The 25,992-nt window shown below is 44.0% G+C and overlaps 1 protein-coding gene and 1 long non-coding RNA gene across 6 annotated transcripts in view; one reads left to right on the forward strand and one right to left on the reverse strand.

Moving 5' to 3' along the window:
* Positions 1-13,988, forward strand: part of LOC143664979 (uncharacterized) — a 420,148-nt gene extending 406,160 nt beyond the window's left edge. For both annotated transcript variants that reach the window (XR_013166694.1, XR_013166695.1), the window contains 5 exons: positions 461-1,791; positions 2,342-2,642; positions 3,625-3,732; positions 5,979-6,096; positions 8,874-13,988. This is a non-coding gene — a long non-coding RNA (uncharacterized LOC143664979). The remainder of the gene's footprint in view (positions 1-460; positions 1,792-2,341; positions 2,643-3,624; positions 3,733-5,978; positions 6,097-8,873) is intronic.
* Positions 1-25,992, reverse strand: part of MACROH2A1 (macroH2A.1 histone) — a 99,477-nt gene that overhangs the window by 8,336 nt on the left and 65,149 nt on the right. Inside the window, exons 3-8 of one of the 4 annotated variants that reach the window (XM_077138510.1) lie at positions 25,766-25,872; positions 25,145-25,342; positions 18,520-18,627; positions 9,233-9,323; positions 4,303-4,392; positions 1,595-1,769 (exon numbers count right to left, since the gene is read on the reverse strand). In XM_077138510.1, the coding sequence (XP_076994625.1) occupies positions 1,595-1,769; positions 4,303-4,392; positions 9,233-9,323; positions 18,520-18,627; positions 25,145-25,342; positions 25,766-25,872 (769 nt within the window). Of the gene's footprint in view, positions 1-1,594; positions 1,770-4,302; positions 4,393-9,232; positions 9,324-11,035; positions 11,136-18,519; positions 18,631-25,144; positions 25,343-25,765; positions 25,873-25,992 lie in introns of all 4 variants that reach the window. The other 3 variants (XM_077138508.1, XM_077138509.1, XM_077138507.1) reach the window with 3 other exon arrangements.

Raw genomic sequence — 25,992 nt, forward strand, 5'->3', positions numbered from 1 at the left:
ATATAGGAAGCCTGCCCTAGCTCTGCTGCTGTGTTACAAGGCCTCCCTAAGATGAAAATTGCAAAATCCATGATATACTTTCATGGGTTTGGAAGGAAAGTGCTTTGAAAGGAGGAGTTTTCTATAATACAAGACCTAGTTATGAGGATTGTGACTTGGTTTCACCCAGGAGGTAGTATGGCCTGCTAGTGCCCAGCCTTTACCAGAGGAAGTGGTGCTGTGGGGTGTCAGCCTGCTGGGAATCCATGCTGCCACTGTACAGCTTTGCCTTCCTTGTGTTCTGGGAAGAACTTGTGGGTAAAGACACCAGAAGCTTCTGGGATGGGCAGGCTGAGGTATGGCAACAGCTACTCTATCCAAACCCAGCCACCTGCCCATACGGAATCCAGGGCTATAGCCCTTCTTGGGCCCAAGATATCAACAGCTGCAGCCTCTGAAGGCCAATTTCTCTTTGCTTTAGTGCCCAATCCAGAGCCCCAGATTCAAAGCCTTCTGGAGGTCGTTGACTTGGACCCCTGGCAAGGAGAACCACGGTGATGTAATGGGAAGTGGGGCACCCTTTAGAGGCAGGGCCGTCCCCACAAGCCCTCACATCTGGATCATGGTGCAGAGTTCTCAAAGCACCCTCCCCTCTAAGAGTTCCTTTAATTTCCACAGCAACCCTGAGCTGCTTCATGGGGAATTATGATGTCCACCTTACAGAGTACAGGACTGGGCTCAAAGGGGGAGTTAATTTCTGCACCATCATTCAGCTGCTTAGTAGCCCAGCCAGGGCTCAACTCCAGGCCTGATCCCCAGGCTCAGTCCTCCTCCGAAGGGTGGGAACCTGATAGACTATTTATTTATTGGCATTTGGGGGTGTGCAACCACGTAGGCAGTTTGAGGTCAATACTGGGTCCTGTCTGCCCACTGGCTGTTAAAAAACTATACTCTTCAGTGGTAGCCCTCCAGATTGCATAACTGTCTTAGGAACAATTATGCAGCTCTTGAAGTGCTCTGTGAGGCTTCCTGGAGATATTACAGGGATGGAAGTGGGGTTGGAGCCTGTTTCACAGCTCCTTTATCTCATTAACAGGTCATCAGGGTCACGTAAGGTGGCAGGACAAGACAGAGGTAGGTCAAACATGTTTGGGGAGGTAAAGGATATATGGGTATAAAAAGGCAGGGAGCTCTGCCCAAAGAATGCTGTGGTTTTGGAGACAAAACTCTTAAGTTGTCTATGGGCTGGATCAGGGAGACTCCCTCTTTATTAGTATTCCTGCATTCCTACCTCCTGTCCTCTCCTTCCAACTCAATCTGACTGTCCAAGACTCATGCCTTACGATGGCATCTCTCACAGTCCAACAACACGCTGAGGTCTCTTCTACGAGGACATGTGCTATCACAATTCACATTGCCTATTGTCCCCAGGCCTCATGTCTCACTCTACCTCTCAAAATGTCCCTCATCATTGCCTAATGTTTGCATTCCTCCCCAGTTTGGCAAGTGCTCTCAGGTAGCCTCACAGGCCCCACACAGAGTCAGAGCTCATTTAAGGGTCAATATATGAGGTATTACATCCACAACTGCCATGGGAACACACATATACCCTCACCTGCCACTGCCAATGGATGGAAAAGCAATGGATTTTAGCTTCTTATCATCTGCCAGGGCCAAGCAGTTCTTCACCGTCTTTTCCAGAAGTTCCTCGCATTTGTCTGCACCCCAGACTGGACTGTTACAGTGGATCACAAACTTGGCGGGCAGGCCATGGCCGGTACTGACAGCGGCTGGGGGAACAAGACCGCAATAGTGAGTTCTGTTCCTCTGCACGGGTGCAAGATGCCAAACAGACCCATTCTCCAGCTACAGTGCATTCTCATGGGCGTGCCTACAGCCATGTGCAGGAAAGCTCTGAGGCTGGAAACTGTTCATCGTTTAGTCTTCTCAGGGCAACACTCATTCCAAGACGCCCCTTGGGAAGTTGGCATCTGGGATGTATCATCACCAGAATTTTAGCCATGGCTAAAGAGAGCCCTCTTTACCCTCAGAAAAAGCATGCTGGGTTTGCCCAGAATGTAGAACGTTAATCATCCAGCTTGACTGAATGCATCAGAATTCAGTTGCAGCCACATATGTATTGCCTTTTTTGGGACCCCTTTCTTCAGGTGGATTCACTTGCAAAGAATTGTGAGATCTATAAACCTATCAGGAAAGCAGCTCCTTTTAATGAGTGGCTAAGCCGCCTGACTAGTATCTCTGCTGCCACTGATCCCTGCTAAGGACCACCTTGATGAGCTCTGTGACTATTGAGCCTGCACAGTTTTAGCCAGAATCAGATTCTTTTTTTTTTTTTTTTAAGGGTGGAACTATTTATTTTCCTGGAAGAGTAGCCATTTTTGGCTACCCATCTCTGCAGCAGACCCACCCATCCAGGATCCCTCTCAATCTTTACCCCTTGTCAGAGTTAAGAACCTTGGCTTCATGTCTGGCTACACACCAGGAAATGTAACTTGCCAGCCCAGTGTCTCCCAGAACGTATTTCAAGGATCCTTATTCCATAAGATGCTCTGCAATGACGAGGGCCCTGGGTCCACAATGGCAAGGGCGGCATGCTGTGGAAGCAGACACCCAGGAGCATCCAACATCACACCACGGCTACGGTAAAACACCCAGACTTCTTTTGTTGTTTGGTTGAATGTTTCCTAAGCTGACTTGAACTACAGAATCTATTTTTGAGGAACACCCATCAGCCCTTCTTCCCAAGGGGTATAGATTGTTAAGGTCATCACTAACAGATAATGAAGAAAATGATTTGCAGGTGGCATCTTTTGTGGTGCAGCAGAAATAGCTCTGAACGAAGAGTCCTGATATCTGAATGTGAGTCTTGGCACTGCTCCCTGACTGGGTTCAAGAACTGAGGGCTGGTGCCGACCTACAATAAACCTGAGAATGGGGACTTTAACTCACTGGTCTGTCCCCATGAAAGGTCACTTCTAAACTATGCCTGGAAAAAGACTGGAAAGATACATGTTAACAGTAACCATCTTTGGACAATGAGGCAGGAATATGTTTTATTAACTTTATTATCCTTTTTTAAATATTTTAAAACATTTTCTAAAATAGCTGCTGAAATCAGAAGAAAATGTGTATTTAGGCAAGCAAAACCATCTTAAACATGCTCACTCTAATGAGCCTGCATAAGCTGAGGCTCAGGTTTCACCAGCAGAATTAGGTGGCTACACCTCCTCTCTTCAGACCATGTGCTGTCACCCACTGGGCTTAAACTGGGCCTGCTCTGAGAAGCACTGATGGACGAGGACCTCCGGGCTGAGGAAAGGCCAGGTGCCTCCAGTTTGTGACTGGGGTGCCACTGCCCAGAGGAGCTTTATAATTAGTGGTTCCCCAATCCCCAGCATTCCACGCCCCTTATAAGTAAAACAGAACTGGCAGAGAAGAGGTCAGCGAAGGGAATGTCCTTCTCTCAGCCCCACTGGGCCCCATGGTAGCCAGAGAGGAGAGGTTTGGGCCTGTGTGGCCTGGTGAACTCTCTGTTCTGTTTAGCCCTGGGCCCTGGGAGGGGGCTTGTGTGGACATTATATAGAAATTATTGATTTCTTTAATTAAGATTCATTTTTAAAACAGAAACAGGATTTGTAAGACAGAATGAACACTTGGAGATCATCTTGTAAGAAGAGAAAACTGGAACCCAAAGAGAGGAAGGAAATGGTCTGTTCTCACACAGCTGTTCAGGTGAGTTGGGCCTTGGGCCACTGCTCTGGGCAACAAGGTCTTCAGAAGGCCCCTGGCCCTGTGACATCCTGCTGACTGCCTAAAATTCCAAAATCTCCCAGTATCAGATGACAATTACAAGTCAGGATTTTCCCTTCTCCCTCCTATCAGGAAAGGTGTAATTTGCAAACATGAAATGTATATTTATATTTTTCTAATTAAAAACACAGATTATTAATTTGTATCTCTCACCAGCAGTTCTGCATATGGCTTGGTATCACTATCTATAATCCTCAGCTCTTAGATTTATTTGGCCCAGCTAGGCTTCTGTAACTCCTTAAAATTTGAAGTCTAGACATCAAACATTTAGGGGCTATTTTAAGTGACAGAAAAAATTTAAAGCAATTTTCAGGAACATTTCCTGACAATATGGATGTGAGAAAATTCTAGGTTGTAAAGCTAAGAGGCTTTTCCATTGCCTGTTTCATCTGTATTGCCACTCATCTCTGAATTCTAAGCTGTCTCATAAAATGGTTTCTCTAATACTGCAAGTGCCAAATCCAAATAAGCACAGAGGCTTCCCCACCTCACCTCCAGCTACTTCCAAGGGCCCGTTCTTTTTCCGGAGTTCCAGGACAGCCTCCACAAACTCCTTGCCACCTTTCTTCTCCAGCGTGTTTCCTAAACAAGGACAGGGCGAGATCAGATGGCCATTCTTGTGTCTCTGGGTACACAGATGCTTTAGCATGTCAAGTATTACATACTTCAAATGATCTGAGCAGCTAAATTTCCATAAGGCTGCAAAACAGGAGCTAAATCTTGGCTGAGTTAGTAAAGTGAAATTTAGGAAGGATTTATTGGCAGCCGGTTACCACTCTGTGCCATTTTGGTTTCACCTAGCTATCTTTGCTGGCTCTTATTTGGGTCCAACTCAGGGTGATCTTGGATGTGTCAGGGATGTGAGAGAGACAGAAGACGCCTGTACTTTGCAAGCAGGCCTGTCCTGAATACTTTTCATTGGCTTGAGAAGCCAGATGGTGCTGCCTCAAAGGCTACCTCCCCTGGGTTTTCTTCTCTGATCTTCTCTCCCAAATAAGGAGGTTTCAGAAGCATACCATGCTCCCATCAAGCAGTTAGCGCTCCTCTTGGCAGCAGGCCCAGAAGAAAGTGTTCAGATCTGGCCCCCTTTGGACCAGCATCATCACCATGCTTAGCTCCTATTTTGCAGCTTTGGTCTCATATGCAAGTATTAAAAAAAAAAAAAAAAAAGGTCTCATACATTATTTCCTTAATTATACTAACGATTCAGAATCATTTTAGCTAAAGAAGAACATCAGAAGCAGAGCTTAAAGATGAACTTTCCTCATCTTTTCCTGTGGGAAGAAGCATGTCAACTGCTCAGAACTAGATTTAAAAATAAATAAATCCAATTGAGGTGGGAGCATTGTGTTTTCTTGAATTAGGGTACATGCTAAATAATCAGTTCCTGCTATAGAAGCTAATTTCCCAAATGAGATTACCACCCGCTATAACCTTTGGGTTAAATATCTCATGTGGAATAGTTACCAGCAATCAAAGTTAGTGACAATGTTATCCTTTAAAATTTGGCCAGAAGGGCTTCTGATTTTTCCTTATCTAATTCTTCCTTAAGCTCTGATTCCTCAGTTTTGCACATTTTAAAATTTTCCTCGGGAGAGGATAAAATACTCCCCTTAAGATTCACCATTTGTCTTGGAAAATTCAAGGTGCACCTGGCACAGTTCTGACAGGATCGGTCAGGGTGCATCGGAATGCACCAGCCCAAATTCTCTTTGGATTTACCCTGGAATGACTAGTCTGTTTATCTTGGAGAGACCTGCCTCATTGGCATACTTGTTCAGAATGGGTGAACTAACCCTAGGAAGTGTCTGGAAGGAAAGCAAACAGCTCAGGTCCTGTCACAAAAAAGACAGAACGGAGCTAACAGTAGGGACTAGTCCTATAAGCCATCTGTCCTACCATAGGAAGGGTGGAGGTCTGTGAATGAATGTGATCCACTGCCCACAAGGAACTCTCAGCCGAGTGGAGGCTGGGCTTGTGGAGAGATGTTAACTTAGTGTCCTCGAGGTGGGATCCTGTGTCCCTCTTCATTAGCCCCGACTGCCTTCATACTGTCACTTGTCTTGAAAAAGAGGAAAATGGGCTCTAAACGGCTGAGGCCTCAGGAGGGAAATCACACTCTGCTCGTGGAGACTTTCATCAGCTGCTGCTGTGTGTTTCTGTTAAAGCTCAGCATCAGATGGCAGCCGGATGGAGCATGTGCTTGAGGGAGGAGACGCAGGGAGCCAATTCAGACCATTCTAGTTACACCCACCAGGATGTAGAGCCTTTGAAAACACAACCCAGGTGAGTGAGACCCTGATACAGGCTCACCAGAGATATCCATGCAGCTGAGAAAAAGGAATCTGGTCTCTGAATCAGCTAGAGGATCCCATGTGGTCTGTCCCTGTTGCCCCTGGCCTAGCCCTCTTCTCCCATTCTCTAGCTTGAGGAAGGGAAATATATATTTCCTGTTTAAGGTCCTCATTCTCTGTCACATCTACTTTTTGGTAAGAACTGGGAAATTTGGAAGGTAAAATACCATATTAATATTACCAACTATTTTCTGAAATATATTTCTTAAGAAAATGGGCTGATTTATAATTATAATTAAAGGTGTTTTATCTTAGGAAGAGTGTTTACTTTAAAACTTTTACTTATAATTAAATATTGCTTCAATTAGAAGTGAACTTGCAAGTTAAAATACACTCAATGCATTTCCCAACTTTAAAAATCCAACCCTAGATTGCAGGCAATCAACCCCGTCAGGACTTGACTCCTACACACACATATGTATGCACATGTTCATGTAGACACACGTGTACTTTTTAACAAGAAACAGGCCCATTTTCAACTGTATTGTCAACACTCTTAATGTAAGACTCTTGCTTTTTAGGCTTAACTTCAGGGTTAATCATAAAGCAATTGGCTTATTTGCCCCCAAGCATAAACATGTGTTACTCCCATGAGAACAAGAACATTATTTCATGCTTAGAAAGCAGGCATAAGTATCAGTGTTCAAAACAGCCTAAGCAAAAATTTAGGCTTGGACAAATGTCAGGCTAAGCCTGTGGTCTATTTCACTGTTAGAAAGAACTTTTGATGGGTAAAAGTTAATCACTGGGGCTAAGCATTCCTGCACTCGCATTCCTTCTTCCAGCAGTCTCAGGACTCAGGAATTCACACCAAATATGAGAGATGGAGTGATTACATCCTAGCTTCCTTCCCCTTTTCCCCTCTAACACATCAAAGTGGGAGCTGGAACCAATTCAGACCATATATGAATCTGGTTTATCACTGTTTTGATATTGTAAAAAAAAATCTGGGTTCAGTACTAGTTTGGACTGGTTCACTGGGCAGAAAAAGCACCAAGGTGGGCTTTGAAAGACCTGGGTTCTGAACCTGGCACTCTTTCCTCCTCTGCCAGTGTTGGTGAATGATGTGGTGCATGCCTCTGGGAAAGCTCTGGAACTCAATTTGCTTACATGCCAACTGAGGCTGATAATCCCTGCTCTGTGCATATTGCTGGGCTGAGAGCAGGCATGGCAGGGAAAAAACCACTCGCACCACTGTTATTCCACTGAGACCAGTTCAGTTCAGTTTAGGTAGGACTGGGCTCTGCATTAACACAGCTGGCTTTGCCTATTACTCCCCGGTTAGTTCAAGCCTGTCTCAAAGGCCTCCAGCCCTACGTGCTGGCATGGCTGCCCCTGCCGGACATACACCTTCCACAAGCCCCGCAGGTCGGCAGACTTTCTCCTCTCCCTGGGCCTGGTGTGAGCAGGTCGGCAGACTTTCTCCTCTCCCTGGGCCTGGGTGAGATACTTTTGCCCAGGAAGTTTCATAATTTCCATCTCACCAAATGTCCTGGATGACAGGATGAACCCAGGCCTTAGTCACTACTGGTTGAAAGAAAGACAAGCCCTTAGTTGTTCGTTTATTTATTTTTCTCCAAATAAGCACTTCCCTCCCATCAAGTTTTCATTTGGCTAAGAAAGGAAGTACCTTTCTCTTAAGCTGCCTGACTTAGGAGCTCTTAAACTCCGGCAAAATCTTGTGAAAGGAGAGTTTATTTTAGTTGCCTGATTTCATTTTGGCCTGGCAGACTTGCTGAAGCCTGACTTTCTGTCCAGTTTGTCTTTCCATCCATGTCCGAAATCCAAAATGCCAGAAGAGTAATTAGCCCAATTCCCAAGTGGCTGGGGAAGACTATGAACAGCAGTCTTTGTTAGTGATACTAACCAGAGCTAGACAGCCACAGATTGCTGAATTCTTATACATCTACCTTTGAAAAGCCTATTACCCTCATCCTTCAAGATGACTTTACTTTTGCACTTGTTATGTAATAGTTCTCTCTGGCTGGTATGAGCATGCACTCAGAATGCTGTTCCCAAGACCAGCATACCTACTGTAAAAATCATTTACACGTATGACAGCAAGATCACATGGGTAAATACAATCCCAAATCAGCCAAACAAGGTGCTCTGCTTACATTATTTAATACAATCCTCATTACTAGCACTATTTTATACATGGAGGAACCAAGGCACTGAGGAATGAGGAATTGAGTGAGTTTCCCAAGCCCCATCACCAATAAACGGTGAGGCAAGGATTCACACTCCTACCTAGTTCCTACCCTGGTGCTTTTTTCCATTATATCCGGATGTCTCCTCTTTATATAAGCCCCTCAGCATACTCCCATATAAGCAAGGCATTAGCTGGAGCTTGTGCTGGCAAATCTACAACTACAGGATTTGGCTTCTTAAAGCGTTCTCTCTGCCTCACCCCACCCTGGCTGTTCAGCATGCCAGAAGCCAACCAACAGTGTATCGCCAACTACCAGGGGAGAGGAAGGTGCTTTTTGGGTCTAGGACAATATTTCTCAAGAGTGGTCTAGGGACACCACATCAGAATGAGGTGATTTTCTTAAAACCTGAAAACCCTTGCATGTGGCAGAGTGTTCTGAAAGGGTCCACCATGAGCGCCTGAGGCTTTAGGGCCATTTTCAGGAATGGCTATGTTTCTGACATAGATATGTTTGGGTAGAAACCCGTATACAGATATTCACGGATGTCTCTTCCCAGAGGGCGCAGAAATGGCCTTGGATGCCACTTGACCAATCTGACTGTACCTTCCTGGAAGCTGAAATCGTCTATGAACCCAGTCTCCAACAAAGCTGTGCCACTTGAGGAATATGAATAAATGATGTTGCTGAACCAGTTCCCAAACCAGAAGTCCCCATTTGTGAGCTGCATCATGCTTCCTGGCTGACAGCTAGCTGGAGTTCTATGTTCACAACCCAGGGACAGGAGACCCTGGGGAGGTCAGGACAGCTGGAAGTTTGAAATGAATGCAGCCCTGCATAGCTGTCAAAGATCAAGCTGTCTGCGGCGGCCGACTGACCATGCACACACACACTCGGCAGCACCCGGCTAGGCATTACCTACTTCACCACCGATGTAGAAGTCAGTGTTTGTCGGGTGAACGACAGCATCACTGTCGATCGAGGCAATGTCAGCCTGTACAACTTGCAACTATAACAGGTAAACAAATGTATATCAACTGTGTTGGACCGAGACCCACGCACAGGCACATTTACTAACGCCCCAATGGCAGGGCTGGCCTACCTGGTCGATTCCAACAAATGAGCCAAAGGGGCAATCAGTCCACGCAGTGTGCGCACGTGTGGATGGGGGTGAGGAGAGGAGGAGGAATATCAAATGTGACATGTTTAAATTAAACATTTGAATGACAAGTCCAAAGAAAGAGAAACACACACATGAGATCATTTCCAAAGGTTAAAAGAAATAACAAAACAACGAATGCCCCATTTCACTTCGCAAAAGCCTATAAAACTGGCACCCCACTGAGAAAACTACTAAAACATGGCATCTGTTTTTAAAAAATGTGGACCGTCAGGCCAACCAAAACAACAAGTTTCTCCATTTTGTCCGCAACAGTCAACTTGCAGGCTTTATATGTTATTCATGTGACATTCATCTTGTCTGCCTTCAAAGGACGTCTCTTGTAAGCTGAGAAAACAGTATAGGGATGTGTAAGGGCTGCCTTTGTTTTTTCCCCTAAATGTGTGGAAATATTTTCCCATGTCTACCTCTTATTCTGCTCAGTCCTACTTTAATGTATTTTACAGTTACGATGGACTTGGTTAGGATCCTTGATTTTTCTAGTTAGTGCCCTCTTTTTTTTTGAAAGACATTATCTGTATAAGGCAATTGGAGACCAAGTTTGAGAGGAGGCTTTCTTGGGTCCCATCCCCACGTCTTTGGCCCACTCCTGTAGTAGGCATGAGGGGTGAACCTGAGCTCTAGAATGCACATCTCTCCCGGTAAGGAAGTCTGCCATCTTACAAAAGCAGCCAAACCTAGCAGCTGAAGGCACTCAAAACATACCTAGGTCAGCAGTGAGGATGAGACCAACTTTGTGGGCCCCTGGGTAGCCTGTTTCCGTTAGCAAGGCTCTGTTCCAAAGTGGAAAGAAGCCTTTATCATGTCCCTAGCTGACAGTTCTCTACATGCAAAGTTGAAGCCACAGAAGTGGGACACCTGAGAGGTACCTCTCAGCTGGCCCCAAGCCATCTGCTCTCTTGAGCAGGGGAGACACCTCCATAGGAACTGCTTCAGAAGTGATACTGCCTTTCACTTTGATATCATTCTCTAGCCAAGTAACTCAATAACTCACTCCATCATATACTGTTTTCAGTTGTAGAAAAAGTTGAAGTGACAGTAGATGGTAAATTTGGGGAAAACCATTTTGCTTGCAGATTAAACACAGCTTAAGGATATACTGAGGCAGCATAATCGTCTCCCTTTTCAAGTGCTTTCAAGCTTTGTTTGAACATCATTTCTAATTAAGGCTTAAATGGAGAAACTATCATTTTGTAGTTACCTGAGTTTTTTCAGTTCTAAAAAAAAAATAACAAAACACATTTTTAAAAAAATCCCCCCCAAGTAACCAGCAGTCAGTTTGATCATTATGGAAGAGAATTTAGACAAAATATTTGCAACTCAAGGGGAAAGGAGCCAATCATGCTTAATGGAACATATCAGACCTTTTCCATTTGGAATGACCTGGTCTAAGTGGACATTTGATTTCTACCTCAAACGTCAATTTTGGATTTGGGAATTCGGCTTGATTACTCTGAAGTTTGAGAAGATGAAAGTCTAAATTCTGGGTTCCATAACTTTTCATCTGACAGCTGGAGGTGCCAAACCCCGTCCCCAATTACCTAGGTCATCTTTAAGGTCAATGTCAGCATTTGTAGGATTGATTATGGCCTCCACCTCAAAGCCGGCTAAATTACTGATTTCACTGTGAATAAGGTTCAGCTGAAAAGAAAAGCATGAGGTGGGAAATAACAGGACAGCCGGGAAGTCACAGAGAAGTGAGCCTTGGGACACAGATGAAGGATAACGGACACTCAAAGAGCAGTGGGCACAAAATGGGGAGGGAGTCGCTGGCTAAAATGTTATCATTGCAGTGTTAAGACTCAAATGCTGCTTGGGATCCTGAAAGGAAGCATGCTAGGATCGACTTTCCTTCAGAGGAATTTGTGATCTCAGGTTCAAAGTAAGGCAGCTGTCAGTCCTCTTCTTCGAGTCACAGGATGGGGCAAAAGTCCCATGTGGTCTGGGTGAACCCTGAGTAGCTTTGCCATTGTCTTCCACGTGGCTGTAGAAGTGTAAGGTTGTCCCTGTCACTGTGACTACTGGCTGGCTCCCTTGCCCTACTCGGGGTTAGCAAGGAGCTAGAATGGTCTCTTGGATACTAGTATCTCATTTTTCATGCCCATTAGTCATGTAATGCTGAAATTCTGTTGAAACCCAGAAAGAGAAAAAGCAGTTTTCTGTCAAGACAATGTGTCTATTGAACTGTGTTCACCTTGCTGGTGAGGTTACTCTGAGGCCCAGTGGAAGGCTTGTCAAACATTTTCCCTGAGTGAGTTTTAGGTCTCTTTCTGCAGAGCCAGTGAATGTCCTCTCTCCTTACTTTCCTTTTATTCTGTTGCCATAGCACCGCTAGGCATCTGCATGTGAGGAATCCTGGGTTCCAGACTCTGTTATCAGAGGAGCAAGAGGAATTAACTGGCCTAGGGCTGCTGTCCAGGGTCCCTCTCTCCCCCTTCCTGTTCTTTAGGTACATACAAGTTCTTGCAGTTAAGCACTCTCTCTTTTAATGAAGATGCTCATTCTTCAGGGATACATTCATAACTGCTGCAGCAAAGAGAGATGGCAAAGCAGCCCTCTAAGGAGCTAGTGTTCAAAACTGACTGTGTCCAGGCTGGGAGTATGGCCTGCAGCTGGCAGGGCCAAGCAGGGTGAGAGCCTTTGTCCAGGCGCGCAGTCTGAGAGAGGGCTGTGTGCAGACACTTGGCAGGGAGGCTCCTGGCAACAGAGCTCCAAGTCACTGAATTTATGGAGCTAAACATTTTGTTGAAAATAAAACCAAACAAAAAGCCTGACACTCTAAAAACAACAAACATAAAACCCCCATTTCTTATTCTCAGAAGCAGTCAATATGTCCTCACAAAAGGAACCTACTTAAACTAAAAATCATCCTTTGTGAGAAAGCAGTTGTGGCAATAAAGTTGGTTCTGCGGCCAGGTGAGGACCCTGCCACAGGGTGGTGGACCTCATTTTTAGTTAAAGACTCAGAGAAGAGGAACACTTTTCTGTACTTGTACTTTCTTGGTCATTGAACCTAATACTGCTGGGTGATTTGGGGGCCACCCATATCCTAGAAAGCCGTCGGGTGATAGCCCTCACCGAAGTCTGAGAAGCACAGGATGCTGGTGCCAGCACAGGACAGAGCCACAGCAAGGAGGCAAGATCAGAGCCAGGCAGTAATGCCAGGGCAGTAATGCTCCAGAGGTGATCAAGGTGGGCACAGACTGGGGGTCTCAGGTAAGGCAGAGTGAATGTTGAGGATGCAGAACAAGCTAAAGGACTTTATTATGGTATCATTTAAGCAAATCCTGCTTTAACAAATTCAGATTAAGGCAAGACTCCCTACCCCCTTGGAAAAAAAAAAATCCCCACACTATGTGAAGAGGCAGGAAGTAGTGAGAGAGGAACGCCATGAAGGAAAAAGGACAGAAATACTTCACTTGGTGTTGTGGTGGATGAGTGTACTTTTAAAATATGTATCAGATTCCTTTTTTGTTTGTTTAAAATATATACACTTTCAGATCCTTAAAAGTCATACTATTTTCCCCTAATTGTATTTTTCCCAATTGTGTACATACCTCATTGAAAAATCACCTTTTCAACTAGCTGGGAAAGCCCCCAGTAGCCTGTTTCTGGTTCTGTCTTGGGGAGCACCAATACCTCCGTTTCAGGGAATAGGATTCTCTGGGGGAAGTTGTAGAGTTGCATGGCTCTGCCAAAGCTAGGGAGCAGTTGCAAATAGAACTCAACTTTCTTGGAGACTTACCAATTTACTCTGGGCTCATCTGCCTTACTCTGACCAGAAGAGGCCCGGCTCTTAGAAGCACAGAACAGCGCACCTTAGGGAGGGACTTCTCCTCAGCATGGAGGGTCTCCAGCTAACTAAGTGCTATTTCATTTCCTCACTCACATCGTGAGGATGAGGCTAGAGTTGTGATGTTCCAACTATGCTTTTCCCTGCTCCAGGACTCAGCAGAAGTTCTCAGGGTATGGGGGCTGAGCCTTAAAATAGTTTTGCTGCTATTAATTAAATATGGACAATTAGGTATTTTTTAAAAGTACACAGGACTAGAAAGCATGCACTTTGTGGGAGGGGGTCTGTGTGGGGGTAAGCAGGAGGAATTGGAGAGAGGAGAAGACTGGCAAACTGATTCGGGTATTTTAGAAAGACAAAATGGGTAGTCAGCTTGGGCAGACCATGTTGCCTGATCATGAACAACGTGATCATGAACAAAGTGCCGCCATGAAAAGGAGGAGAAAGCCCGTGGGAAGAGGATGCAAGTGGTCATGTGTGTGAGCACATGAAAAGGATCCCACTGTTACGGAGGTCGTATGTGAATAATCCCACTCATAGGAGGAACCAGGGCCTCTCCTACCACCCAACTCAAAGCCAACTGGCCAAAGGGGCATGCGGCTGTCTGAAACACAAGGCAGAGAGACAGCATTTGTGGGCTGGGAAATCAGATTTCTGGGAAACTGTTAAAATGCCCAAGATTAGGCTGATGTGGGGGGGGGGGGGGGGGAGAGCGTTAATAATTTCAGAATTTGAACAAGGTGCTTATTTGTCCCATTACTGGGAAAAATGAAAAACCAAAAGTTTTAAACTACAGCACAGGGAATTTAAAGTGGCTGTGAAAATTGTTGATCACTGGAGAGAGTGACCAAAAGGAATTATCAGCTAAAGAGCAGGAGGGGTCCCACCTGACTGCCTGAGCTAGGGAAAAGGGAGTTTTAGCCAAGTAACCTTCCGAGATGCCTTCTGCCTCTGGGATTTGATTATCTTAACCTCAGATGGCTCTGCTTGTAGCCAGCCTTTGGGGGTTTTAGTACACACATCTTCCCTATAGTGGTTACATCTACATTAATTCTTATTTTCTACTCACTCCTTGAAGGCAGGGAATGTTTTGGCTCCTACCCTCTCAGTGTCATACAATGCCTAAGACAGTGCTACAGTTTCTGTAAGCATATATAAATAGAGGTGGAATTGGACATCAAGATCTTCGGTTATAATTCTGAGATGAAATGAACACCATCCCTTGACCCATCTCTTAAACTGGGGCTAACAGAAACGACAGTACTCAGGTTCTGGGTCCTTGGCCTGGCCTGGCCCTGAAGTGGCTCACCCAGAAGGGAGGTTGGTACCTGCCATTTAAGGCAGGTGGGGAGGCAGTTTACTACTGATGATGGGGAAGGAGCCTTCGGCTTGGAACCACTGGATCAAGTCTGCCTTGACATGACCTGTCGGCTATAGTAAATAGTATAATCCTAATTTTTTTTTATATATATAATATGATGAGCATTTCAATTTTGGAAAATGAAAGTGACTGTTAAAGACCAAGTGATATGCTGAATCTAGCCAGTAATTGTCAATTTTTGGTGCATTCTCATTCCTTCAGGGTTAGAATAGCCAGTGGTCTCATCTCCCTATGCTGGCCACATACAATGCAACTCTTTGCCTATTTTCAAATTCCATTTCAACTAAGGGGGGATGAAGAGGGCAATGTTTTTTACAGAATTAGTTCTAGCGTCCTCATGGAGAAGGACCTTTTCCCTGTGGCCCAACAGGACGGCCTACTCCTGCTTTGCCTCTGGGGCCCAGGGGCTCCTTCATCAGTGCTATGCTGCCTGCCTGCACACATCCCCAGCCTGAATTCCTCAGGATGCCTTGGGCCTGGCAATGGGATCTGGTGGGTTTCAGGTTAGAACGTGTCACAAAGAAAAAGCACTTATCTTACCCTGTGGGCCCTGCCAGGAGAACCCAGCAGCTGAGTCACTCACCTTCATGGCTTCATCAGTTTCCTAAACGTCTCAGAAGCTAATCCTCAAACATAGCAATGCAAAAGGGCTAAGGGGCCCTTTCTTCCTCCCTGCTGCTTCAAGTGCAACCTCTCTCTCCCTAGAGTTGTCCAGCCCCAGGAGAAGGGAGCCCAGGCAGAGGGAGAATACCCACGCTACCCTGCCTCTGCCATTAGTAGCCGAAGGGTTGGGGCTGTGAACTGATATGTCTGAGAGGTGTACAGACTCGCATCCTCATTAGACTGCCTGCCCAACTGCGCCAAATAATACAGACTCTAACAAGGAAATGTACGTTATTTACTAGCATTTGACACATTTAGAGCAATACACATTGAAAGAGTTTTTGAAAATAAAAGCAATAGGTTTTAAAACTTCGGAAAAGAGTCTGCAAATCTTTTGCTTTGAACCACAAAGCAAAAACATTTAGGTGGTTCAGATTCACAGCACTGTTTTCCTTTTTTAAAACAATCCCACACTGTGTGTTCACACTGGGTAAAATCACAGCGTAATGAGAGCATTACTCCCGAGACTGCAGAATGAGAAACGGCATCATCGACAGTTAGATCCGAGGCTCCTAAGCCCTGGGCACGTTTTCTCCCAGGAGGAGCTTAGCAACTAAGCTTTACAGGGCTGTAGCCAGTATCACATATCACCTTTCTCTACCCCTTGCTTGCTTACAATAGTCGAGCACTGGGTTCACTCTCACAGATGGAAAAATCTAGAACATAGGGTACTATAAAGCCATCATTCTAAAGTGCCATTTTTGAAACATTTGCTAAAATCCAAATAAAGTGGATATTTAATAATTATTATTAATGTAATATTTTAAAATGTGCTTTGTATAAAATTAATATGGCTCTTTCCCCTTTTGTTCTATATGGCACATCTTTTGCCTGATATTAATAGCCAATAAAGGGTAAGAAAGTATTACTTCAAAATGATGCTCCAAAATATAAACACTCCTCTAGCTCATGCTGCAGTGGTGTAAGGTTTCAGAAAGGGCAGGTGATGCCCTAGTTTCTAATACTGGTTCTCAGGTTGACAGGAGAAGCCATTTCATTCTATGTAGTCACATTTGGTTAGACTGGCTAAAAAGCATCTGCTAAAAGTTTACTTTGCTAAAATTTGGGTTTACCTCTCCCCAGGTTTGAATCTTGACTTAGAAATTGGAAGCACATATAACCAGAAGAGGAATCTCATGGCAATGTGGTGTTTTGTTCTCACCACTAGCACACACACACATGTAATAGGGGAAAGAAGACTGGGTTGTGTGTCTCATTTTGCGTTCAGCCCCTCCTCTTAAATTGACCAATTTACAATGGGCTACAGTTTAACTGATCCTTCTAGATTCTCTCTCTAAAATTCAAGACATCAAATAAGGACATTAGTTTTATTATCAAGCCCACTTCTTTCATTTTCCTGTATCTTAAATAGCATTATTAGATGACACATTTGTAAATTATTATAGAGTATCATCAATACTTCTCTATGGCTTTTTGGAGCCCCTCTTCCCCAAATGGGGCAGAGTATTAGTTGTTTTGTACTTTACAGAACTTTTATTCTTGTGGAGTCTGGCCCTGAAGCCTGAGACCAGGTGTACCAAAATGAAAAAAAAATGTGATGCTGGTTTTGTTGCAGGCACCTGGCAGGTGTCTGGCTCCACAGAGGAGCCACTGAAGTGTATGGAGCCTTTACCTGCCTCTCCTCCAGAGCTCATGGGCAGCTGAGCCCGGATAAGGCACTGATCCCATTTCTTTCTGAAGAGCAGAGGACAGAAGGGCATTTCCATGTATTCTTGACATCTGTATCGCATAATACTATTTTAGAGGTATTTGCGTCACCCAGTGAGGGGGGTGTGAGGAATTCTGTTTGTGACTGCCTCTGGGGTGGCAAACAGGAGGTAGCAAGATGAACACAGAAAGGGAAAGGTGAGGGTTAAAAGTGCCCGAGGACAAGGGGGGGAAAGAAAGGAGAGGGTGGCCCCAGGGGCTGAATATTTCTACCTGCTTAAGAGGCCTCCGAATCCTGCATACTGTCTGCATTAAGGATCTAGAACACACCGAAGCTAGTCCCAAGTAGCTGGGGTTTTTCACGCTTTAGTTCAAACTGAAGCAATTTGGATGACAGGTCACATTAACTTTCGATATATTACCCAAAGGACATGTTAAAGGCTGTGAAACTAAACCCAGGTGGTTGCCTTCACTGCTGAGTTTAAAATTTTTAAATGAATAAAAAAAATTTTAAACAAAAACTTTCAAAGCTCCCGACCTTAAGATGACAACTAGTGCTGCTTTTTTTTCTTCTGAAAAAATGCATACAAAATACAGATAATGGTTATAAAATGTAAACTATAATGGTTATTATCTGACACACAGAGTCCAGCACAGGAATTGCATCGAGAGATGAGTGCAATTAGTGATAGGAAGAGGGGAAGGGATAGAAGGAGAACTTGCAATGAGGTGACCAAGAGGACTGTGTCACTGTGATGCAAAAGAAAATTGACAGTGAGGATTTAAAAATGATGCAGCTTCAGGACCAAATTGTTGTTAAATTAAAACTAAACAATATTTATGGAAAATCAAATTCATGTCTTTAATTTTTTAATGTAAGATAAAATATTAGAAAACTCAATTCCCTCTTTCTTCACACCCTTTTTGAGCATCAATAGAGAAATATTAAACCTCATGTCAGGTCTTAAAAGCCTTGCATCATTTTTATTTTCAATAAAAGTAAATCATCTTTTACAAAACCATGGCGTCCTTGCAAAGTTGCATCACTGGGGCGGCTGAAAATATATTGCCCAAGGTTAAAACAAACAAACAATTGGTCTGAAGAGTCATCTGGTGGTTCAGTAAAGAAACCCCCAGTGTACACACTTCATATGTCTAAAAACAACCCCCTCCCTGGATCAGGAGTCTACCTTCAGTGCCCATCAGAAAGAGTGTGCCAGCTGCCAGATCTTCCCCTTTCCTGGAGGACTTCTGGCTGTTTTCCTGGTTGGTGCTATCTCATGGCCAGGTCATCCCATATAAGTGGCTCACTTCCCCAGACTAACCCTAGGACAATGCAAAACACCCCCCACAGGAAACCTCTTTCCCTCTTCTTTATCACTCCCCACTTCCCTACCTGCCAGATCACCCCTCAGCCTCGTGGCCTCCTCATGGCCCTCCAGGAGAGGCCTCCCTGTGGAGTTGGCCTGCACCCACGTGTCCTGGGGCCCCTGGAGTGGACTACAGCACCATTTGCCTACCTTCTGGCCAAGGAAGAGGCTCTTCGTGGAGAGGACGGTGAAGCCATCAGCAGGTGTGCCCTCAGTCGTGCTGTCAGCGCTGGCTGCCTTGCTCACTTCTCCCTGCTTCTTCTTGCACAAATATAAAAGTCAGTACATGGTCTGCACAGGCAGAGGACACACAAGACTGGACTCTGCTAACAGAGACGCTGAACCACAGGCCGCTAAACCACACCAATTCAGCAGTTCTCAAGGAAGGGTCTGCAGACTTATTCCGGGGATCCAAGAATTCTATGAAGAGTGTTAAATGGTATTATCATCACTTAATAATCTAAAAAAAAAAGTCACTTTAAGTCAAAGCTTTGCTTTTACAGCAAATAATTTAGAATAGAAATATGTGCATAAATTCAAGTCAAGTAAGTATCTCTTAGAAGATCTTCAAGTCTGTCTTTCCTTTCTAGATCTTGGAATGCTAATCAAGTTGGAGATAGGGATGGGGAGGGAGAGAGAGAAACTGTTCTAGATCATTAATTCTCAAAAAGCAGACACAGGACCACAACTCTCCCCACTGCAGGAACTAAGACTCTCTTCCCATCTCCACTAAAATAGCCCTGGAGACGCCCTCCTCACTGAGGGCAGGAACACAGCATGCTCTGTGACCTCCTCCCCCGCACCATGAGAACAAAGTAGGTGTACCTTGGGCCTTCCGGAGGGTGTGTGGGCATAGAGAGTTTTAAATAAATCAGTTTCCAGATCCTCAATTTCTCTCTGTACTTTTTCCTAAACCTGATTTTTCCTAAAAGTGATCTATACCTGTGGTCAAGGTTTCATGCTTGGTTTCTTTTCATGACCCCTTCCCCACTTCCCCAGAGTAAATATTAGTATGGTTTGCTGCACCATACTTTAGATGGGAAAGAAGGGGGGCTACACTTCTTTCCCAGTTTTTTGTATATTTCTGTTAAGGATGAATTTATTTTAGAAACAGATATTTGGGCTCAACTGGGGACTTTCAGCATTCAAATATATTGTAGAGCAAGGGTAGTGGAGCAATGGAAAATTTTTGTTTAACCCTTCACTTTTTCCCTTCTCTCAATTATTATAAAAAAAGTACATTTCTCCTGAGGGAAGGTCCTGTGGGAGCAAATCAAGAAAGTAAGGGGAGAAATATCAAAGATGGCTGTGCTTCCATCATCTGGGCAGTAAACTCAGGGCAAGGCCCATGCCCAATCCATCTGTCTATCTTAGGATTCAAATTTATTAACATTAACATTTTTACTTACATTTAAAAATGAGGTCTAATTTTGCTGACAGCTTTAACAATGAAGACTGCTTTGACAATCAGGTTATGTGGCTGACATGTTCGATAAATGGGTTAAATCTAAGCTCTTCTGTTTTGATATAAAAGATATGGTACAAGGAAAAGTTTTTTATCAAGAAACACTGAGCTGGCAAAGACATTAAAATGATCATTATTTTGATTTTTCTAATACTTTAAATGTCTCAAAGTTAACAAAGTGCCTCTAAGTGAAAAAGACACAAGTATAGTCAATAATTACATGGTAGGTCTTTATAAAACCTTTTTGATATACTTCCCAGGAACTAAGAAAGGGAAAGGCTATAAAACAAATCCTTTTGCAAGTCAGATGTTTCTAATTCTTTGCTCTCAACAAAACTGAAGAAGTACCTAATTGAGTTAACAGCTTATAGATAATTTAAAAACAGACTGATGAACTTGAGTTAATGGCAATGTACCAATTTTTCTTTCCTAGTTGTGACAAATGTACCCTGACATAAGGTGTCAGCAACAGGAAACTGGGTGAGGTATATTCAAGAACTCTCTGTACAGTCTTTGTAATTTATCTGTAAATCTAAAACTACTCTAAAAGAAAACGTTTACTGGAACAAATTGATAATAGATTGCTTTGTAATTGTTGGCATATAATTAAAAAAGAGTTCAGAGGACTGAATGAGTTTGCTGTAAATAAACCCTTTCTAATTCCATTTACTTGTGAACAAGATTTTCCAGGCACTTAAACCTATAAGTATGTAAAAATATGATGCCAAACCTTGTCTCATTTTAGCAATAAATAATATTCATTTTTAAATAGAGAGCTAATTGAAGAAAGTTCATCTTTACCATTTCCTTTATAAGATCCACTTCCTTTACAAGAAAATTTAGTTTTTCCTTAATTATCAATAATTGGTTTGACCAACTGTGCATTATTAATAACTGTGGTAACTATCCAATCCTGTAGAATCTGTAACATTTATTGCTCCATGGTCATAAGAAATATTTTCCAAAATAAATTTAAAATACATATTATTTGTGTTGCATAGATCAATAAAATATTAGAAGCATAAAAAAAGCTTAAGGATAAACTTTTCTGGCCAAGTGAAAAGGAAATAAGGGATCAAGGACATGATGGTTAAATTCATATGTCAGCTTGCCAGATTATGGTGTCCAGTTGTTTGGTTAAGCAAGCTCTGGCCTGCTTGTTACTATGAGGATATTTTGTAGATTCAAATCATCAGTAAATTGATTGTATCTATGGCTGGTTACATTTGCAAACAACTAGGGAACTGCCTTCAACAGTGAAAGAAGTCTCATCCCATCAATCCAAGACCTTAAAAGTAGTAGTGATGATTTAGCATTTAGAAGGGAGAATTCCCAACTCTACTTCAGCCAGCCAGCTTCTCCTGAAGAATTTATCCGAAACCTTCATTGGAATTCCCAGCTTGTAGCCTGCCCTGTGGAATTTGGACTTGCCTATCCCCACAGTCATGAGACAATTCTTATAAAAATTTCATAATATTTACATAACATACACATATATAGATAGATGTATATTTACAATTATATATATAGCTACGTGTATAATTACAATATATATATATAATATATATGTAATATACATATAATCCTGTCAGTTCTGCTTTCCTAAAGAACCCTATCTTCAAGATCCAAGAGGCCGATTCATATAGGGGGTAGGGTGGGGTTGGTGATGTGGGTTTGTGTTTAAAAATCCTAGGTAAGATAATTTTTTAGCCAAAATTTTGGCAAAAACTATCTTTTTAGAGATGCCCTAAAAGATTATTCTATGACTCTTAGTAAAACATTCTGACAGGGGTCTTATCCTGAGGGATTTCTTAATTGGAGGATTTGGGCATAAATAGTTTCCTTTGAATCTTATGCATTTCATTTTCTGCATATGAAAACCTTGTCTTGAGAAGGGGTATGTTATGGAAATGTTAGGGACCCCAAAGTTGTAAGTTCTCTACCACAAGGGGCTTTAGCCCAGAAGGACGACACTGGCTGTCCCTCTACCACAGAGCTCCCCTCTCATTGCTGAAGGACTGGACATCTCACTCCCTGCAGGTCTGCATTCAAGTATCACCTGACCAGAGAAACTTCACCTGAATACCTACAGAATACAACACAGCCCACACCATCACCACATGCCCTTTCCTCCAGTTCATTTTTGTCATAGCACCTAGTTCCTCCCATCTTCTAGAGAAGAAAGAATCTGTCTCTCCTCCCTAGACCAAAGCTCACTGTCACAGCTTTCTGTTCCGTTGTATCCCCAGTACCTAGAAAAATAACTAAAACAAGAAAGCACTCAGTATTATTGGTCAAATAAATTAATGAATCTTACCTTAAACAACTGGTGTTAAATGTTAAATCACAAGGCAGCTTTTGAAATTTCTTAATAGGGTAAAATATTTTATATGTGAGCAAGAACTATCAAAATTAAAAATACATTTTCCTGTGTGGGCCATGGTGGCTCAGCAGGCAGAGTTCTCGCCTGCCACACCGGAGACCCGGGTTTGTTTCCCGGTACCTGCCCATGCAAAAAAAAAAAGCAAAAAAAAACTCACTACAAAGATTTTCTTGGGGACAGGTGGGCAGTGAGGGGTTTGTGGTGGGAAGAGATTTTTTTTTTTTTGCATACTGTTTTGCACTGTCCAAACTCTTGTACATATTACCTTTCCAAAATCACATTATGCAGATATTTAGAGAGAAAGTCATTGAATTGTAAGGCTGTAATGGACCCAGTCAGCTTATGGAAGGGGGAAACTGAGGCACAGAGAGGGAGACAGACTTGCCAGAGGCCACCCAGGTAGGAAGGATGAGCTCTAGGGGCACAGCCAGGGCTCTGGACTCCCAGCCCCCGGTGTGTTTTGTTGCCTGTCTCTAACTGTTTCTACTATAGCTGACTCAGCTGTCACAACTGGAGATTTTCAAAACCTTCAAATTACATAGAGTTGGGGGGGAAATTATGATTTGGAATTCAAGTGTTGACACTTGAAAAATACCAACTCCCTTTCACTACAAATGCTTTAGCATGTTGCTAAGGCTTTCTCTGAATGTCCCTGGAAAGGTTATTTTCAGAACATTCCACTTAAACCTGGAGATACAGGGTTCTCTGCTGTTTCTGGGAGCTGACACCACAATTTACATTAAACAAATGTTTTGAAAATTAGCTGTTCACGGTTCCAATTTCAGCTTCCCCCAGGGTTTAATGTTAGCCAAATACTGGTACGGTAAGCAGACAATGTGTTTTATTGTGTGGAAGAAAAACAGACCACCATAACAGACTTCCTGCTTTTGTAATCAAGGGAAAAGTTGAGCATTCGAGTGATTATTGGCATGTGGTTATTAGAAACACAGAATTCCAAATATAGCTTGTAGGAGCTACACACATACACACAATATGCCTATATTTTAAGTCCAAAAAAGAAAGAAAAAAATTCCTAGGGTCTGCTAAATTGTAAAGTTGCAGAAAGACACGGGGCAAAAGCTACTAGGGGAAGCCCAGGTTTGGCACCAGACATTGAGCCTGTCTCTCATACTCCAAACACCAAACAAACAGCATGTGTGCGTGAAAGCAGGCAGCAGCTGCAGCCACAACCTGTGTGAAAGATGAGCTGAAGGAGGTGGTTCTGCCCCCTGGGTCCCAGCACCAAGTGCCAAGGCCTGTTTCGTAGACAGCAAAGGCTCTGCTGGCCATTTTCAAGAGATGGTGGGCTTAGTATCTTCTTTTTTTACATTTAAAAAGGGATGCATAGGCACTTTTCCCCTGTCTCCCTTGTTCTACCCACCTCACCAGCCAACTGCAAGTGTTGAAAGGGAAAAAAGAAACAGTTCAATCTGCTAATTTTATAGTTAGCAGCAATGAGTAACAGAGTATTCTGTGAAAGCTCTGCCTAGCCACAAGCCTCCTCCAGGATTTGTGAGCTAGGCAGAGTGAAAGCATCTGGAAGTAACTTGCAGGATGCTCTTCAATATCAGGTTTGTCTCAAAGATCAGGGAGTGATTCTGGGCTTGGGGGGTGAAGTATGGCATGTTGGCAAGAGGATCTTAGGTTTTGTTGTTTCTAGGGAATTGTTTGCACCCAGAATGCAAATGTAGCCTCTTCCAACTCAACTAAAAAAGGGCCCACAAACTGAATGGATGGGAGAAGAGGGCTAGAGGGCAATGGAAGGTGCCCCCACATGTGAGTGAGAGCCCAAGACCCTCTCAGAGGAGGGGACGTTCTAGGAGGGCAGGAGGAGCTTGGTTAACCTGGTCACTCCTCCTGGCACGGAAGGGATCCTCACCATCTCATTCTGGTTTGACGATTTGGCATCAATGTGGGAAGAACTTCCTGACGTTCCATTATTGGACCCCACAAGACCTTTTTAAGGAATTACTGTGGAAGTTCGTACAGAACAGGGAGATCATCTTCTGCCAGAAGTGATATCCTCTTAGGCTGCTGATGATCAGAAGAAGGCTACCTTACGGGCTCATGAGAGCAGCCTGGAGATTCTATTTTATTGGAGATGCTAAAAAGTCAAAGCTTTGACTGTGCTGTCCCTTGTTTATTTGTCCTGGAGGCTGTAACAACAGCTTATGGGCCAGGACGAGCAGGGAAGGAACAAAGAGTGTTCCAGCTGACTTGTGGTCTCCTGCCCATGCTCAGACAGATAACCACAACTACTCATAGGCCTGGCCACCAGAGATGTGTGCTGCTGCCTCATGCTATGAGGGAGATGGCTTGGCCTTCCTTGGCCTTCCTCACCTAAGAAGATATCAGGTCACACTAATAAGAAGGTTTCGCTAACCACAGAATACATCAGCAGCAAAGACCTAGTCCAAGGATGGTCCTGCAGAAAGCACCTGAGGAATTCATCTATTTTCCTCCTTAACAGAGGCAGGCCTGCTAATGAGCACACTGCCCTGCTGGAACATGATCAGAAGAGGACATGCAGCCAGGACAACATAGTGACATTTCTGCTAAGCATAAGGGCATATGAGCAGCTGGTATTCCTGGTCAGGACTTGATGGCAGCTGTTCCCTAGCACAGGGAAGCTCCTCTACAGGCAGATTCCTTTCCACAGGTCAGGAACAGAGTCCTCCAGCCTGGGACATCCATCTCCCTTTGCCCTCAGGCATTCAGCCCTCTAACTGTGTCAAGACTTTGGGAATCCCTGGCGACTGGCCACTTGAACTGGACTAAGCTCTATGTAACTGGCTCCTGCATGTTCCTCCCTCAGGCACCCATCTCTATAACTGGGTATAGTGTCTCAGGGGAGGGGGACCCTTCACAATCCCATCTATCTGCATCCCATCCTGCCCCAGTCCACATGTCCCTGACCAATCATGTACCTTGGATTTCCGGGCCCCTTTCTTGCTTCCTGCTTTCTTAGATGCAGGCTTCTTCTGAGATGGAGACTTGGCCTTCTTGGCAGGGGGTGGTGTGATGATGGCTTCCAATTTTCCTTTGGATCCTCGCTTCTTTGCTAGCAATTCAGGGTGGATGTTTGGTAACACTCCCCCACTGGCTATGGTGACTCCTTTGAGCAGCTTGCAGGAAAACCAAAGTGGCAGATGGTGAACCAGACCACCCTATTCCTGGCCTTCCAGAAGCCAGCCCTGCCCACCCATGCTCCTGCTATTATTTAGTACAGCTCCTTCCTCCGTGGCACCTCCAAGGATGCTGACAGAACTGAAGCTACTACACAGAGGCCAAGTCCTCACAGTCCCTCACTCAGGTGGAATTTAGATAATAGCTGTCCTTCAGGGGGAGACAGATATCTTGTTTCATTCTACCTCCCCACATAAATGCACCCCCCAACAAAGCCTTCAGGAAAACTGACTTAGAGGGCAGAGGAACTTATAATCCAGCCAAACACTAACCTCTTTTTAGATAAGACAGATAGCTCTGTCTCCCTGGCAGCATCACTGCTTGCTGAAGTATCTCTAGGGAGTGAGAAGAAGAGCCCATACCTGATTTAGCTCTTCGTCATTGGCCACTGCCAGCAGGATATGCCGAGGTGTGACCCGCCCTTTCTTGTTGTCTCTTGCTGCATTACCAGCCAGCTCCAGAATCTCCGCTGTGGGGAGCAGAGCAGGAGAGAACATGTTAGAGCATCAGAGAGCCATGTACACCTGGCTGGTCCCCTGTTTTCAGAGCACGGGGAATGAACTCAAGCAGCTGTTTCACAGAGCTTGGA

Source organism: Tamandua tetradactyla, chromosome 20 (genome assembly GCF_023851605.1).
Source record: "Tamandua tetradactyla isolate mTamTet1 chromosome 20, mTamTet1.pri, whole genome shotgun sequence".
Classification (NCBI taxonomy): domain Eukaryota; kingdom Metazoa; phylum Chordata; class Mammalia; order Pilosa; family Myrmecophagidae; genus Tamandua; species Tamandua tetradactyla.